We start from the raw sequence: 14793 nt of genomic DNA, 5'->3' as shown, positions 1-14793 counted from the left end.
GTTTCACTATGCTCCCCACTCCGCTGACGACCAGCTCGTTGCCGGAAACGATAAGGTCCGATTAGCTGATTGGCTACTGCAATGCGGAAGCTAAGATAACTTCGCTTTCGTCGACTTGGATAACCAGCATACAGTGATGGATTGGAGTACCTCTCTAAGATGTAAGCATTGTAAAGAGCACATTCTATCAGGTGAGCAAAAACTCTTTTCCACCACTTGCGGGATCTTCTTCCCACATTATAGTATCCTATATGCTGATCACTGCGATCCACTCCTCGCATGTACTGCTGATAATCAGGCAGCAGTGGCGGACAAGAAACATCACTTGATGTCCCATCAGGATTAGTACGTCGGACTGTCTCTCCATGTGATGCCCCTTCATGAAAGGTTGATAGAAAATAGACAAATCTTCGATCATACCATGCTGCTGCAAGGAGTGGACCATTTGATAGGTAACTATAGTACCCCTATCTTCCCTTGTCCTTCTAATTATTGACTTAGGAAACCCTGTTCTGTTTGTTCGAGCTGTCCCACAAGCATTGTTCTGATCTTCATACAGGGCCATGTACAGACGAGGGCTGGTATAATAATTGTTGGTGTAAACTTCATGCCCTTCAAGTACATCCATAAGTTCCAGTACAACTCTTGAACAAAGCCCAACATCAAGGTTTGACTCCATGTTTTTGCCTGTGTATATTTGCATTCTGTATATGTACCCATTTGTTGCATCACACAACACAAACACTTTTATCCCCACTTTGTAGGCTTGTTCTTCATATATTGCTTGAAGTTGAGACGACCCTTGAAAGGAATCATAGCCTCATCTACAGTCACAGCCTGGTGAGGTGTGTAATTGGAAGCACATTGGGCAGTGACCAAGTTCAGCAAGTTTCTCACTTTGAAAAGTTTGTCATGTCGTGGATGCCCTGCTGGATGTTGCTGTCTATTATCAGCAAGATGAAGGAAACGGTAGATCTGGAGAAACTTGTCTCTACTCATTATTTCTGAGATACCAGGAGTACTCAGGATCTCCTCATCAACCTGCCAGTACATGTCAAGGTGTGGCAAGTGTAAGATCCCCATCATTATGAGCATTCCAATAAATGCCTTCATTTCTTCACAGGTGACATCTTTCCACGATCTTGCATATTGCTGACAGGGAAACCGCAAAGCAGCATAACTATTGGTTTCATTGACCAGCAAGTCCCAAACATCATCAGTAAAGTACAAATAAAATAAATCAACTGGCCTTGTGTTTGGTGGAAATCGTACATTTGGACCAGGAGTTGGTGAGTAGCTAAATTTAGTGTGTGTGGGCTCTATATTCTCCCACTCTCCAGGTAGAAAAGTTACTCCAGCTGCTCTTCCATCACCAGGTATGGTCCCATGTCCCCTACCAGCACCACGACCACGTCCTCCACCAAGACTAGTTGTTCTACTTCGACTACGCTCCCTGCCACGACCACGTCCTCTGCTGTCACTGCGACGTACACCACGTCCACGCCTGGCACTGTCAGTAGGTCCTACACCACCACCACCTCTTGTTGTACCCCGTCCTCGTCGATGTGCACGTGCTGCTCCTCGAGCTGCTGTAGTGGCACGGGTTGGCCGATCAGGTGATGTTGGTATGGAGTCATCATCGGAAGTGTCACTATCAGTAGGATCAAGTCGTCGTTGCTTGGGAGAACTTGGGTGTTCTGAACTGGATTACTGCAAAGGAATACAAACATTTATTTGCATTATGTAGTCACTCATAAATAATTTTACTTAGCCACAACTTGTATTTTTTTATCTATTGTCTGTATGTTTTCTATTTGTATGCTTGTATGTATTCTATCTCTTTTCACCAGTGCATATTTATCATCAACCATTTATACCTTAGTTGTCACCTATTCATATCTATGTGAAATCACTTACACTTTCATCTCTATCATTGTGATCACTATTACTTCCTGTCCTACTGATGGCTTCACTTTGTTCGCTGGAAGCATCATCAAACTGTTCTTCATCAACCCTCTCTTCAGTAGTAGGATTGTTCATGTCTTCAGTAGAAGGATTGTCCCTGTCTTCAATATCATCTCTGTCCTCATTCAGGTCGTCAGCAGCATCCCAAGCGTCTGCCACTGGTTCGAGTACAGCTTCAGCCTCCAATTCGCTTCGATGGAGAACAGGTTCGCCCAAGTAGGCATATATCTCTTCTCCTTCATTATCGTCGCTCTCATCACTGCTGAATCCATCATCAAGAAGAGTATCGAGAACGTCTGTTACGGAAAGTCGGGATGCCATTATGTCATTTACGTGCAAAATGCGAATCGCTTTGCGGGAAGGACCATTTATCCTAGTAACCAAAGGGGTGTGGTCGTACAAATCTTAGCACACGTGCGTCGGCCCTTATGGAGCTGCTTTATGGTTAAACTAGCGTGCTTTGCCAAATCATGTGGATTTCTAAATCCATGCTGCCATATGGCACTACCGCCGTTAATGGGTTAAAGTTAATCATAAACTTTCTGTTTTTGTTATGTTTACTTGAAGGGGGTGGGCCTGGTAACTGAAACTAGGTGAAACTGTTCAGTAGGGGGTAGCCTACGTGCTCTAACAGGCGTACAACAACGCAACAGGTTAGTGTTGAAAGAGGGCGTGTCTCTTTGTATGCGATTGACAACTAAAAGCATCCACGAGGCTTTGTGTAGAGAATTTGCATATGAAAACACACACAATGGACAAACTATAAACAGTTAAGAAGCTGTGCACAGTTTGTGGTTTAAAGTCGTTTGCAAAAATAAGGAGAGTAACAAAGCCACAATAAGTAATAACATGATGAGTGGGATAGTAATTACATGTACTGGGTGCCTGGTTTTTAGAAGTAGCACAACATCAACTTATATGAATTCCATTCATTCAAAGGAATGGTCAACCAAAAGCTTCTGCCCTTGACCATAAGCACCACCATAAATATTCTAATAACACGTGAAGCAAAGTAACTGGAAAGGCTGTAGTGCTTGTGGTGAGAGCCACATTTACTACCTGTACATTTGCATATTTGTCAGGCATGGGGCAAAGTACTTTGGTACTTGTACTTAAGGATACTTAAGTACACCTTCTTGAGTACTTGTACTTATACTTAAGTCCTAAGTAATGTACTTAAGGTACTTAAAGTACTTCAAAGTACTTATAAGTACTTTGAAGTACATGAAGTACAATGAAGTCCTTTTACATATGTATAAGTGAAATAAGTTGTAGCAATATATATATTGGCTTAAAGATAATATATTCCTGGATTGACATGGTCAGCTTTTGGTTGAAGTCACAATTGCTGCATTTGCTCTAAAAACAGGATTTAAAAGGTTTCCCATCTTCTGATTCATTTCTCTGTTGATCTTAGAAATAGTTGTACTGCTTTTGGCCTGAAAGATTTAGTTTATCATTATAAGAAGCAGGCAGCTATCGCAGCTAAGAAGAAAGATTATGTCCTGAACAGAAAGTCAAAAACAACGAAGTACACTCATTAAGCAGGTGGATGAATACATTGAAGCTGACATAGTAACAATGGCCCAAAGTCCAGCAAATAAGATAACCAAAGGAAATATCCTCTGCTTTCAAGGTTGGCAAAAAACATCTTAGGAGTACCATCTTCCTCTGTGCCTGTTGAGAGACCCTTTAGCATTGCAGGAAAGGTATTTACTCCTGAAAGATTTCGCCTTACAGATGACACATTTTCACAATTTTATTAGGTGCAACCAAAACTACATAAATGCAATTGTGAACACTGTAAACATAATCTGTACTTGTACTTAAATACTTTCAAAAGTACTTAAGTATTTCTCTTAAAACAATGTCATGTACTTGTACTTGTACTTCAACAAATGTCAAAGTACTTGTACTTTACTTAAGTACTTTCACATGTACTTCGCCCCATGCCTGTTTGTGATGGTCTTTCACTGTCAAACACACCACTAATTGATGAAATAGAACATGTAAATGGTCTACTGTACTGTGTATGTAGAACAGCTGACCTTCGACCCCTCCTGGCCACCCTTGTCGTGATGGGAGAAAGCAACATCTTCAACATCAACATCTATGTTCCTTCTCTTTGATATCTAACATGGACAACATGAGACATTATTATTATTATCAATTAGTCAATGGTATGCATAAAACACTTTGATCCTTGGGAGATAATGAGGTCTTCAAAATCCAATAGAGACCTTTGAAGAGGTTCTCTAAAATGGTTAGGAACCTCGAGGTTCTCTACATTATTATTATTATTATTATCAATTTTAGTCAAATGACGAAGGTTGCACAAAAGGCTGAGCCTGCAAACGTGCTCCCCAAAAGGACAAAACAGTACAAGATACAAGGACAATACACAAATACAAAAACAACAAACAAAACAGTACAATAGCAGATAAATACAAAGCAAACATTTAGTTTAAAAAGAAGGCGCCAGAGGGCAACACGGTATAGTTTGGGGTCAGTTATCTGTAGGATATTGGAAGGTACGTTGTTCCAAAGAAAAGGTCAATTGATAAAAAAGGAAGACCGATAAGCATTGATGGTGGATATAGAGGTGTCTATGGTTGATGGATTTAAATGTCTATTCACCGCAGAAAAATACCGTGAAGAAGAAATTGCTGATTGGTGGTGCAAGATGTTATGTACTTGACAGATAGTGAAGTAGTTTTGTCCCTGGTGTAATGATGGCCACTCCAATTGATCTAAGCAACAGTCAGATGATCTGGACATTGTTTGTAAGCAGGATTCCACGACTTCCGCAAACCCATCTGGCCACCCTGTGCTGAACATTTTCCAGCTGTTTGATGTCACCAGATGAGTGCAGGTACCATACTGGAGAAGCATACTCCAGTATGGGACGGACAATACATTTATAGACTGCAGCTTTAACAGAAGATGGACATGTATAAAGAGAATGACAAAGAATATTTAAGGATCTAGTTGCCTTTGCAGTGGTATACTTGACATGGTCCAACCACTTAAGGTGGGAATTGATGAATACACCAAGGTATCGTACAACAGATTTGGTGGATAAAAGATGATTATTTAATCTGTAGCTTGCAGGAGGTGATTCGTGAACGTTTATAAGAAATGCAGATTGTCTCACACTTTGAAGGATTTAAGTTTAGCATAGATTATATATTCGTTACAAATATATAATCTATGCGTTTAGACATGTAGTTTTGCAGGCACCTAACACAACGTGCACCTAAAAAACACTAACACCACTACCAAACTAACTTCTTCACGTTTCGCCTTCCTCAGTTGTAATCCCTCCTCTTCACGTCTTTTCCGTCCCTCCTCAACGTTGTCTTATGTTTTGTAGCTCTTTTATCTGTCATCGTTAGCCATTTTCTATTTGATGCAAACTCCGATCTCTGCGTGGTTTAAAGCTTATATCTTCCTTCAACGAATCATAGCCAATTATTTATACGTGCGGTTGAAACGAATATTATTTCGCCTTCTTGGAGTGCGACCACCAGACAGAACAAGGGGTAGTCACTTCCATACCGCCAGGTGATACACTTGCGACCGGGATCAAGAATTTTGATCGTCGAAATTTCGCCTTGATCACTTGATTACACTTGTAAAAGTGCCTTGATTCTTGATAGTCTACCGTAAAATACTAGTGAATTATCGTGTTGCTAAAGTTAGCTTTGAAAGGTACTTGGATCGTCACTTTTGCAGACATATTGATCGCTTGATTAAATCTTGATCCCGGTCGTGTTTCAGCAGACGGTACTGAAGTGACTACCCCTTGCAGAACTTACTGTATAGCCTAAATATTTCGAGTGGGGAAATTTTTTTGCTGATTTTGCGGTTTTGGGTTATCAGCGAAAATTTTAGCCTTGAAATATTTAGACATCCATATAGTCATAGATACTATAATATCTATGATATAGTCTTACACATTTTTGGGAGTGTTTGCAATCCGCGAAAATTTTATTTTTAGCAATATTGCTCAACCTCGAAATATTTAGGCTATCGAACGGTAATTTTCTTCAGGCACAGGAGCTTGTTGCCTTCAGTATAAGCACCTGCACCTAAAAAAATTAGACCGCATGCTTCACACAAAAGTGTTGCTTACATTTGTACATAGAATCGTATAATTTTTTTGGTGTGTAGCTAAATATTGTACAATTTCATCAGTGTACAGACAGTACAATTACTTACTTACACAACTGACAGTAAAACAGATGGATTAAAAACTGTACTTGTAAGAGTGTCAAACAAATATATTTTTGTTTGTACAAATTACATCAGGTACACTTTACATGTCCTCCACACTCCATTTGTATGTAACTTCTACCATAGCAACTTTGTTGGCTTCCCTGGCAAATCTGCTCTGTTCAAACCCATTTGACCGGTCAATACCATCCCATATGTAACCAGGCTTGATACCAAACCTGTTTGTTGGGTATGACCCCTTGTAAGTTGGCCTCTCTAAAGAGACATTATTACAGGTAAAACAATAGATGGTATCGTAATCCTAACCTTTCTTTGGCTTCTTTCTGCCGTGACTGTCAGTCACAACATTTTTCTTAGCTTTCTTCTTCTTGATATACTCCAACATGGGGTCATCTTCTCTGTCTCTTGCCTTCGACATGTTCTCAAGGTCCTCATCATCTTTATAACATGCTAAAGGTTTAGACATCTCATGAAGATCATCAGCAACTTTGTCATGAGCCATACGAGTTTGTGTCACCCTATAGGATAAGGTGTAATGACAGGTACAGTATGTAGAGCATGCTTTAAGTTCATAGGTTATTTCAGGTTCACAAACAACACAAAAAAGTTTATAAATCTGTGAACTTTATTCAGAACATGGCAACACTGGCCTACATTTGTGTTTTAATATATTCCATATGCACCAAGAGTTTTCAGAACCTGTTTTATGAAATGCAAGCTTTTAGAACTCGACAGTTTAGATTTCTCAATTCAAGAATCCACCATGAAATGGGAAACATATGTGTCAGAGATTGCTTAAGCAATGGTGTCATCCTGTGATAGCTACACCAAACTATGTTGGGGAGAATGTGTAAAATACTCTAACAAAACAATCAGCCAATATTTGACTATCAAACAATATGGTAGTACTGTTCAAGTAGGGATTGCTCCAAAAGTGACACTCATCACCTAAAGTTCTGCCTTTATAAAAATCATTCTAGAGGCATCTTACGTGACAAAATCACCTTTGCACAATAATATTAGTCCATCTAACATGAAACACAGCAATCAAGAAAACATTTACCAGTGACCGAATATAGAATTCTTTTTAAAAGTGTCAAAACTTGAAATTTTTTCTGCCTCAATCACTGACCATGGTCCCAAGCCTAGAGGCCAAACAAAGCAGCATGTGGCCACCATTTTACGCCACAATAGCAAACTCACCAGTGGGCAGTGCCTTTTGGGACTTTGATGAGTGTGTTCTATCTGCATTTTGTCTTTCCTTTTATCTTCAATCAGGTTGGTTGTCTTCTACTTCAAGCATCAAAACCATATCTAGGCATTAACTTTCCATATCAACACTTTCTTTCAGCAGCATATTCAGATGGCACAGAATTATTTCAGAGCTGGAAGTGCTTGGCTGACTTGAGATACTCTAATACAATTAACCGTATAATATTCTAATAGAGTAGTCACAAGTTGGGATGGCAAGTAGTTACAGCGTCGCTCTCATACAATTAACCGTATAATATTCTAATAGAGTAGTCACAAGTTACACTGTGCTACAAATAAAGCTACACAAACTTATATTTTAAAAATTTGTAAGTTTAAAAATGAAGTTGGTATCTATGCAAAAAAAGTAGCGAAACAAGAGATGAATGATGGTAATACTGCATAGCTTGGTGGGAAAGTCGTTACTTTGGCATGTTAGTTATAACAAATTTTGTATAAAGCCAAAGTAGGTGAGCTATGCTGTAATACCATCATTCATACTTGCCATCCCTACCAGACTATGAGTGAAGTTAATTGTTAGCCTTACCCTCTTCCCCACTCATAAAAATGTTCACCTTGTCCACTTTTTCCAACTTGGGGTAAATTCTTCTACCATGTTTATCACTATACACAGTGTCAGCTTCCTTGCCCAACATGGAGGGGTCCATGTCCTTCAGCTCCCTCTCTCTCCTTTGCCTCATCTCATCATTCTCTGCCCTCGATACTTTACTGGTCTGTAGTCCTGCCCTATTACCTGGAGAAAGTGTAGTGTAACATGTACACAATGTTAGTATATGAAGTAGTATTGTTAGGGACATGGTAACTGTTCTAATAGACTACCCAAGTATCAGTGAATGTTTTATTAGACTATGGTATACATAGTATCCTTTGAAGTTTGATCATTAATGAAGTATTTAAAATCCAATAGACACCCACTGGTAGGTATCTAAACTGGTTAGATACCCCTGATAAATTTTTTGTCACATGCGTTATGTGTTTAGCTGATTCCAGTCACAACAGCAATTAGAAATCATCACTAAAGTGTGAAGAAAACCTTACTGGATAATAGAGGTGATTGTATTCATCTAGGAAGCCTACCAGTGAGTTGTTTTAACACTACTTTGATCAGGAAGCCGCCATTATTGGCAGTGACCAGAGCTGTACAAGCCATAGTCTAAATTGGTTATCACCCAAATCCACAGTATCTTCGCTATTTTAGAGACCTGAGGAATGGGACATAATCACCTTGGGCGAAGATACCTCGATTTGTGCGATAACCTACACTTAGAAATTTAACATGTAATGGCTGTTCTATTAGAGCATCTCCATATCAAAGATTCAGTTCATCTACAAACATGTACTGCAACTATTATGCTGAATAATCAACACAGGCTGCACAAGCACGCACGCACGCATGCACGCACGCACGCACGCACGCACGCACGCACCCACACACACACACACACAAACACAAAGCCAACAACAGCCCTGCAAAATAGAGCAATTGCCGCTCAACAAAGCAAGCTGTACATGTGCAAAACACAGCTATTGCCACCAAGCAAACCAGTACTGGGATGCTTGTACACCACTCAGGTACTTGATATTTTAAGGTTATTTATACACAGTTTCAGAGATATAGACTTATGAACCACCCCTGGTCCCAAGGGGTTCAGACATAGATATTATAACACCTGGATTGGAAACGGTTTTCGCGGACCCAATATACACTGTAGTTATGATGTAGGCACTCTTGAAATAATCCCTGTTATCCGCACTAGGGAAAAATAATTACCTTTGGACGTTGAAAAGTCACTGGAGAATCTGAAAACTGATGAGTTATCAACGTGGTTTGTCATATTATAACATGTTGTACATGCTAGTCTAGTTTTTGTACGAAAAAGGGCATATTCGTGTTTTGAAAAAATGTGCCATTTTTGCTTCCTCTCTCTTTTTCTGGAGCTAGCGAAAATTCTAAAGTGTTTTATGTCATAAAGTTATGCTGTACTGATGCGCTATTTAATAGTAATACTGTACTGTGAGTTTGGAGGTGTTATTGTAACAAATTTGCAACTTGTGCCAAATTTTAGCCAGTGGTATCTTTTTGCCTGTTTCACAAATGGGCATGAAATTAACCAGACAAGCATCTCTTGATCGTTTTGAGTCGCCGAGGTGATTGTCTATGATAAAATACATCACTTAGGTTATATTTTGAGCTGGTATCTGTAGTAGATTAAGAACAATGGACTATCCATTAGTTTCATGCCAACAATCTTTGCTTCCTTGTGTATGGACCCTAAAAGTGAGTCACTCTTCTAGATACAAGTTTGGCTTTAATGGTGCCACAATATCTAAGGATATGAGGTAAAGACTTTTAATCGTGTTAAGTTGTTAGTTCAAAATTTCATTGTAACCAACCTGGTGTAAACTTGAAGGTGACAATGATTATTTGGTCAGTGTACCATCGTTACTGCTGTAAATATGCACAAATAAGAAAGGTAAGGAATAGTTTAACTGTTGAGAATGTTGAAGTGCTGTACATTTGTTTGCCGTTGTTCTGAAATTTTGTGGTACTATCATGTCCACAGTAATTTGCTATACTAAGCTAGGCCATACCAAATTAATCATGTGTTTCACGGATTGTTTGCCCTCTAGTAGTGAGCCGGCAGGTTTTGTTAGAGTTATATGACTGCTCTATTAGAGTATCTCGATCTTGACAGGTGCAAAAGCTGAAGTCCTTCCATAATAAAGTGACGGAGCTCCATTTCCTTCCCCTTGGCTACTACACCTGTTACTGCTTGCACAATATTTTATTTTTGAGTTTGCCAAAACATTGACCCACCGCATCTGCATCCGTGTCATGGCCTAAGCTGATCACTGGTTTTATATTTTTGTTGTATAGTTGTACTGCACAAAAACAACTTGAGCTGTGAAAAGGGTTCCTGCCTTCGAAATCCTGGGTGAATAAAACTGTGCACCAAGAGAAATTAAAGTAAAGTAGTGCTGACCCTGTCTGGGTGGTAAAGGCTTTAGCCCCATTGGTTGTACAGTAAATAGTTAGTTGTTAGTTTGCCTGGTTAATTTTCAACTGTGTTTGAATAGAGCTGTACCGATATGGGATTTTAGCATGTACCGATATCCGATATGAATACCACCAAAAGAAGCCGATAACCGATAGTTGATCCGATATTTGCATTACAAACAAAAGTCATAGTTAAGCTATGCAAAAGTGTACAGTTACCTACTCTACAACAACATGTGGATATATTCATTGCTCACTCTATGCCTGTGGTAATAGTGGCTTGGGTTTCTATTGTGCAATCCAGACAATTAGGCACTCACAAACATTTTTATGCATACTCCCATTGAGCCTTAAACGGATATTTCTGCATTACTCCGCATTTTATTGGCTTGTGTGAAGGCTGGTACAGTAGGTTTTCTTGGTTATCCTGTGACCGTTCTTTTATATAACAAAGGTACTATATATATATATATATATATATATATATGTATAGCTAACAGCTTCATTTATTTAAGACTGATAAGCTTTCCAGCAACAAACATCAGAATCACATGCATTTGTATGGCTTCTCATAGCGTAGCGCTTGCTGTCCAGTGAACAATAAGCCACTGCTACTGAACAGCCACATGGATAACGTAGAAAAACAATATTGTAATCCGTTTATGTACAAACTATTGCTGTATAAATATTGGTAGCGATATCGGTCCTCATACTGTACTAAACCGATGTCGATATTGGTAAAAATTGCCATATCGGTGACCGATATTTTGGCCGATCCAATCATCGGTACAGCTCTATGTTTGAATATGTAGTAGTGTAAGGGACTGTAAGTCCACACATTTTACATCGCCACTTGTAACTGGCCTTGTGCAACGGTTGACAATAACAAGCCAAAAAGAAAGCAAACTATACAGTACCATGATATCACATGTTTTACCCCATCAAACAGGACCTGAGGACACTAGACACCATCTGTAAATTTACATATTTTGAAGGCCCATATCACATAGAAGTTAGAACCGCATGACTTACATACGGTCCCTTACACTATATGCTGACGTAGAACACTACAAATACCATACAAAGTACGTGTAGTGCTCTTGTGTATTTATTTATCAACTCATTGTATTTAGTGGATAATTGTGTATTACATTCAATGCTGTATAGGATTGTGTTTGTGTCAGCAAGTACATGGAGAAGTGTCAGCAAGTACATGGAGAAGTGTCAGCAAGTACATGGAGAAGTGTCAGCAAGTACATGGAGAAGTGTCAGCAAGTACATGGAGAAGTGTCAGTAAGTACATGGAGAAGTGTCAGTAAGTACATGGAGAAGTGTCAGCAAGTACATGGAGAAGTGCCAGCAAGTACATGGAGAAGTGTCAGCAAGTACATGGAGAAGTGTCAGTAAGTACATGGAGAAGTGTCAGTAAGTACATGGAGAAGTGTCAGCAAGTACATGGAGAAGTGTCAGTAAGTACATGGAGAAGTGTCAGCAAGTACATGGAGAAGTGTCAGTAAGTACATGGAGAAGTGTCAGCAAGTACATGGAGAAGTGTCAGCAAGTACATGGAGAAGTGTCAGCAAGTACATGGAGAAGTGTCAGCAAGTACATGGAGAAGTGTCAGCAAAGAAAGGATGTAACGTTAAGTCATCATCATCTTGATTGATTCTGTTGTGTGTACTTTAATGGATAAGATGTTCAGTAAAGACTTGGATAGCAACAGAAGAAAATGTCTTCTCCATAATTAGATTGTTATGACTCCCCTTGTGGGAAGTGTGTTCGTGGTTGTGTGTGCCTGTGTGATATTAATAATATTAGGATGCTGCATGAATTGACTAGGACCGACTTTCCGAAACAGTCATCGACACCGTTCATTTAATCAGAGGTGTAATGAAGTGACTCACACGCTATTCTATTAGAATGTACAGCTGGTGACAAAATGTTCAGTAATTAATCTTCTTGGTTGTGTAGCGTGGCTGGTTTCCCATATGTACTTGAATTGACTGGCTTCCCAATGAAATTGTGCACCTAAAGCTAAGTAAAGAAACCCTTTCATTCCTTCGCCAACACAAAATAGCCATGTATTCGGTCCTTCCTGGAGCTTGACCTCCACACTTCCGGTAACACGGAGTGCTTCAACGTGCATACTCCATTTCTAATCCCAGTCTTTTAACTGAAGTTTCACTGTACATACGTACCACAAAATCTTGATCATCAAAAGTTGTACTTGTGAAGCTCAGAAAGTTTATAATTTCATGCCATTTTGAAAATTGTAGACTGTTAACTTAAGAGTGTTTTGATGGTAGGTGATACCTCGGTGGCCACCATTTCAAACATCATCTCCTACATCATGCTAGTTACTTTCAAACACAAATAAGGTGTACTTTGTGACTTATTAGTAGCAGCTACCTTTCTAATGAGACCACCCCATTACAGTTTCAAGTCAGTAAAGACTCACTGAGTGGTCACCTTTCTAAGACGCCACCTCCTTATACTGACCACTTCTAGTAGGTTTTAAGTACAGCTTTGGAAGACTTTACAGTATTTCTTAGGTCAATAACGTAGGTGGTCCTTATATTGAAACCTCAAGTTCTCAAACATAGTATGTTTTGCACTACTAATCTACAGTAACAATTTCCATACCATCAGTTGGATGTCTCCTGGGAGGACTGGGGTCAGAGTCACTTCTCCTAGTACAGATCAGTACATTAGTTATCAGTGAAATAATATACTAACTGGTGAGCTGGTCTCTCTGGACTAAGATACGAGTCTGAATTGTGTTCCTCTTCTACCATCCCCTATCTTCACTCTGGTAACAACATGAAATAGATGTACCGTATGTTATAGTTGTATTCTGTTATGAGGGTGATATCATTGTTATTACATGAGTCTAAGGCGGAGCAGAGAACGAGTGTAATAACAATGATATCATCCGAATATACGGATCTAACTATTTGATATCCCAGTGCCTGGGAGTGCGCAAAAGTTTACGGATAGTAAACTAAGTTCCAGTTTGAGTTCCTGTCACTGTGTTCAAGACTTCGTCTGAATTGTGTGGAGATTCAACTTTGTAGCTACAAGGGAGACCCTGCATACTGCCTACAAACTGTAGAGAAGGGCGGTGTTACGAAGCAGCAGTTCCAGGTACGATTCGCCTTCGTCAGAGGTTGGTGTGGTGGTGTCGCGTGGCGTGCAAGAGGAAAAAAAGACCAACAAGTAGCTACCATAGTCTGAAACAGAACGATGAAGCTAGAGGTTATCAAAAGAAGTTAGTTCTTCCCCATTGTGATCGTTGGGACTGATTGCTGGAGCGAAAATCGGCACAGACTGTTTTGACATTAGTTAAATTATTGTATTGGTATTGTAGCATTACTGTATAAAGCATTAACTGTTTTCTTGTAAGATTTAGCTGGTGTAAGTGCTGTATTGGCATGTTTTGTATTAATATTTCCTTATTTGGATCTTTGTTCTATTGGTAAACAATATCATTCATGGTTATTATGATGTCATGAACAAGACTGAGTGGCTCCACAACAGGGTGATATATTAGTTATCACTGGGTAATAACTAATATATCATACAGTAGCAGCACCGCTCTGTCTAGCTGTATGGTAGTTATAACCCAGCGCGGCACTTTGACACTCCCACACACTGGGATTTAATTATCCATATTAAATAGGGGCTCAAATAAATTCCTGGGCTCAAATACACGCCAGGTACTTCGTCCCAAACCACAGAATGCACATGTGGGTACATATAGAGATGCTGGGGTGCCAAAAACTTGGCTATAATTCTAATAAATGCCGGAGTTGTGTGCTGTACAAGGGTTTATATACTGGATAAACACACTTCACCTCGTATTTCATTGCTGCAAAGTGAAGATTACAAACTGTTCAGTCGATTATATACATAAGTACTCTCAGCACCACTTTGTTCACAATCACCCTTTGCCTTGTGTGCTCTAAGAAATAAATGGCTGTGCCTGAATAGACGTCGTGCTTGTTTACATTCCGGGTCCAAAATCCCTTATAGGAAATAAACGCCCTGGCTTTTATACAGAAAAAAATATGGTACATTGTTAAAGAACTTGTCTATGGCTCTACCTAGGGATCACAAAGTGAATGATCGAGATCCTCTAGTAGAGCAAGAATATGTATTGGGTGACTGTTTTATTAGGGTAAGTAAGAGAAGTAAAGTGGTAACTGAATACACCTCTGTAGTAGGAGTCATTACACTTTTCCACAGAAAAAAAATCACAATATCTTCTATTGGCTGACTTCCACTCATTATGCCTTTCTTTATTCTGTAGCTTACAATGGTTA

At 39.4% G+C, this 14793-nt stretch overlaps 3 protein-coding genes across 10 annotated transcripts in view; 1 reads left to right on the top strand and 2 right to left on the bottom strand.

The window, feature by feature from the left end:
- Positions 1-14793, top strand: part of LOC136257839 (uncharacterized) — a 196625-nt gene that overhangs the window by 100508 nt on the left and 81324 nt on the right. The window lies entirely within an intron of this gene.
- LOC136257843 (uncharacterized) lies at positions 1596-2391 on the bottom strand. Its single transcript, XM_066051156.1, has 2 exons — positions 1918-2391; positions 1596-1710 (listed from the first exon to the last, which is right to left on the bottom strand). Exons 1-2 carry the CDS (start codon positions 2284-2286, stop codon positions 1708-1710), a joined length of 372 nt encoding a protein of 123 aa, XP_065907228.1. The 5' UTR covers positions 2287-2391; the 3' UTR covers positions 1596-1707.
- Positions 6128-14793, bottom strand: part of LOC136257840 (BUD13 homolog) — a 33859-nt gene continuing 25193 nt past the window's right edge. For 2 of the 8 annotated variants that reach the window (XM_066051145.1, XM_066051149.1), the window contains 5 exons: positions 13208-13280; positions 13115-13161; positions 8000-8206; positions 6508-6719; positions 6128-6456 (listed from right to left, as the gene is read on the bottom strand). Coding sequence is in view for 7 of the 8 variants with exons in the window: in XM_066051149.1 (XP_065907221.1) it covers positions 6715-6719; positions 8000-8206; positions 13115-13161; positions 13208-13266 (318 nt within the window). In the remaining variant the exon portion in view is untranslated. Of the gene's footprint in view, positions 6457-6507; positions 6720-7404; positions 7565-7999; positions 8207-13114; positions 13162-13207; positions 13281-14325; positions 14497-14793 lie in introns of those variants that run through there. The other 6 variants (XM_066051150.1, XM_066051144.1, XM_066051143.1 and 3 more) reach the window with 6 other exon arrangements.

The sequence above is a fragment of the Dysidea avara genome, chromosome 6 (assembly GCF_963678975.1).
Source record: "Dysidea avara chromosome 6, odDysAvar1.4, whole genome shotgun sequence".
Classification (NCBI taxonomy): Eukaryota; Metazoa; Porifera; class Demospongiae; order Dictyoceratida; family Dysideidae; genus Dysidea; species Dysidea avara.
The sequence above is the reverse complement of the archived record's forward strand: the minus strand, read 5'-3'. Positions and strand labels throughout refer to the sequence as shown.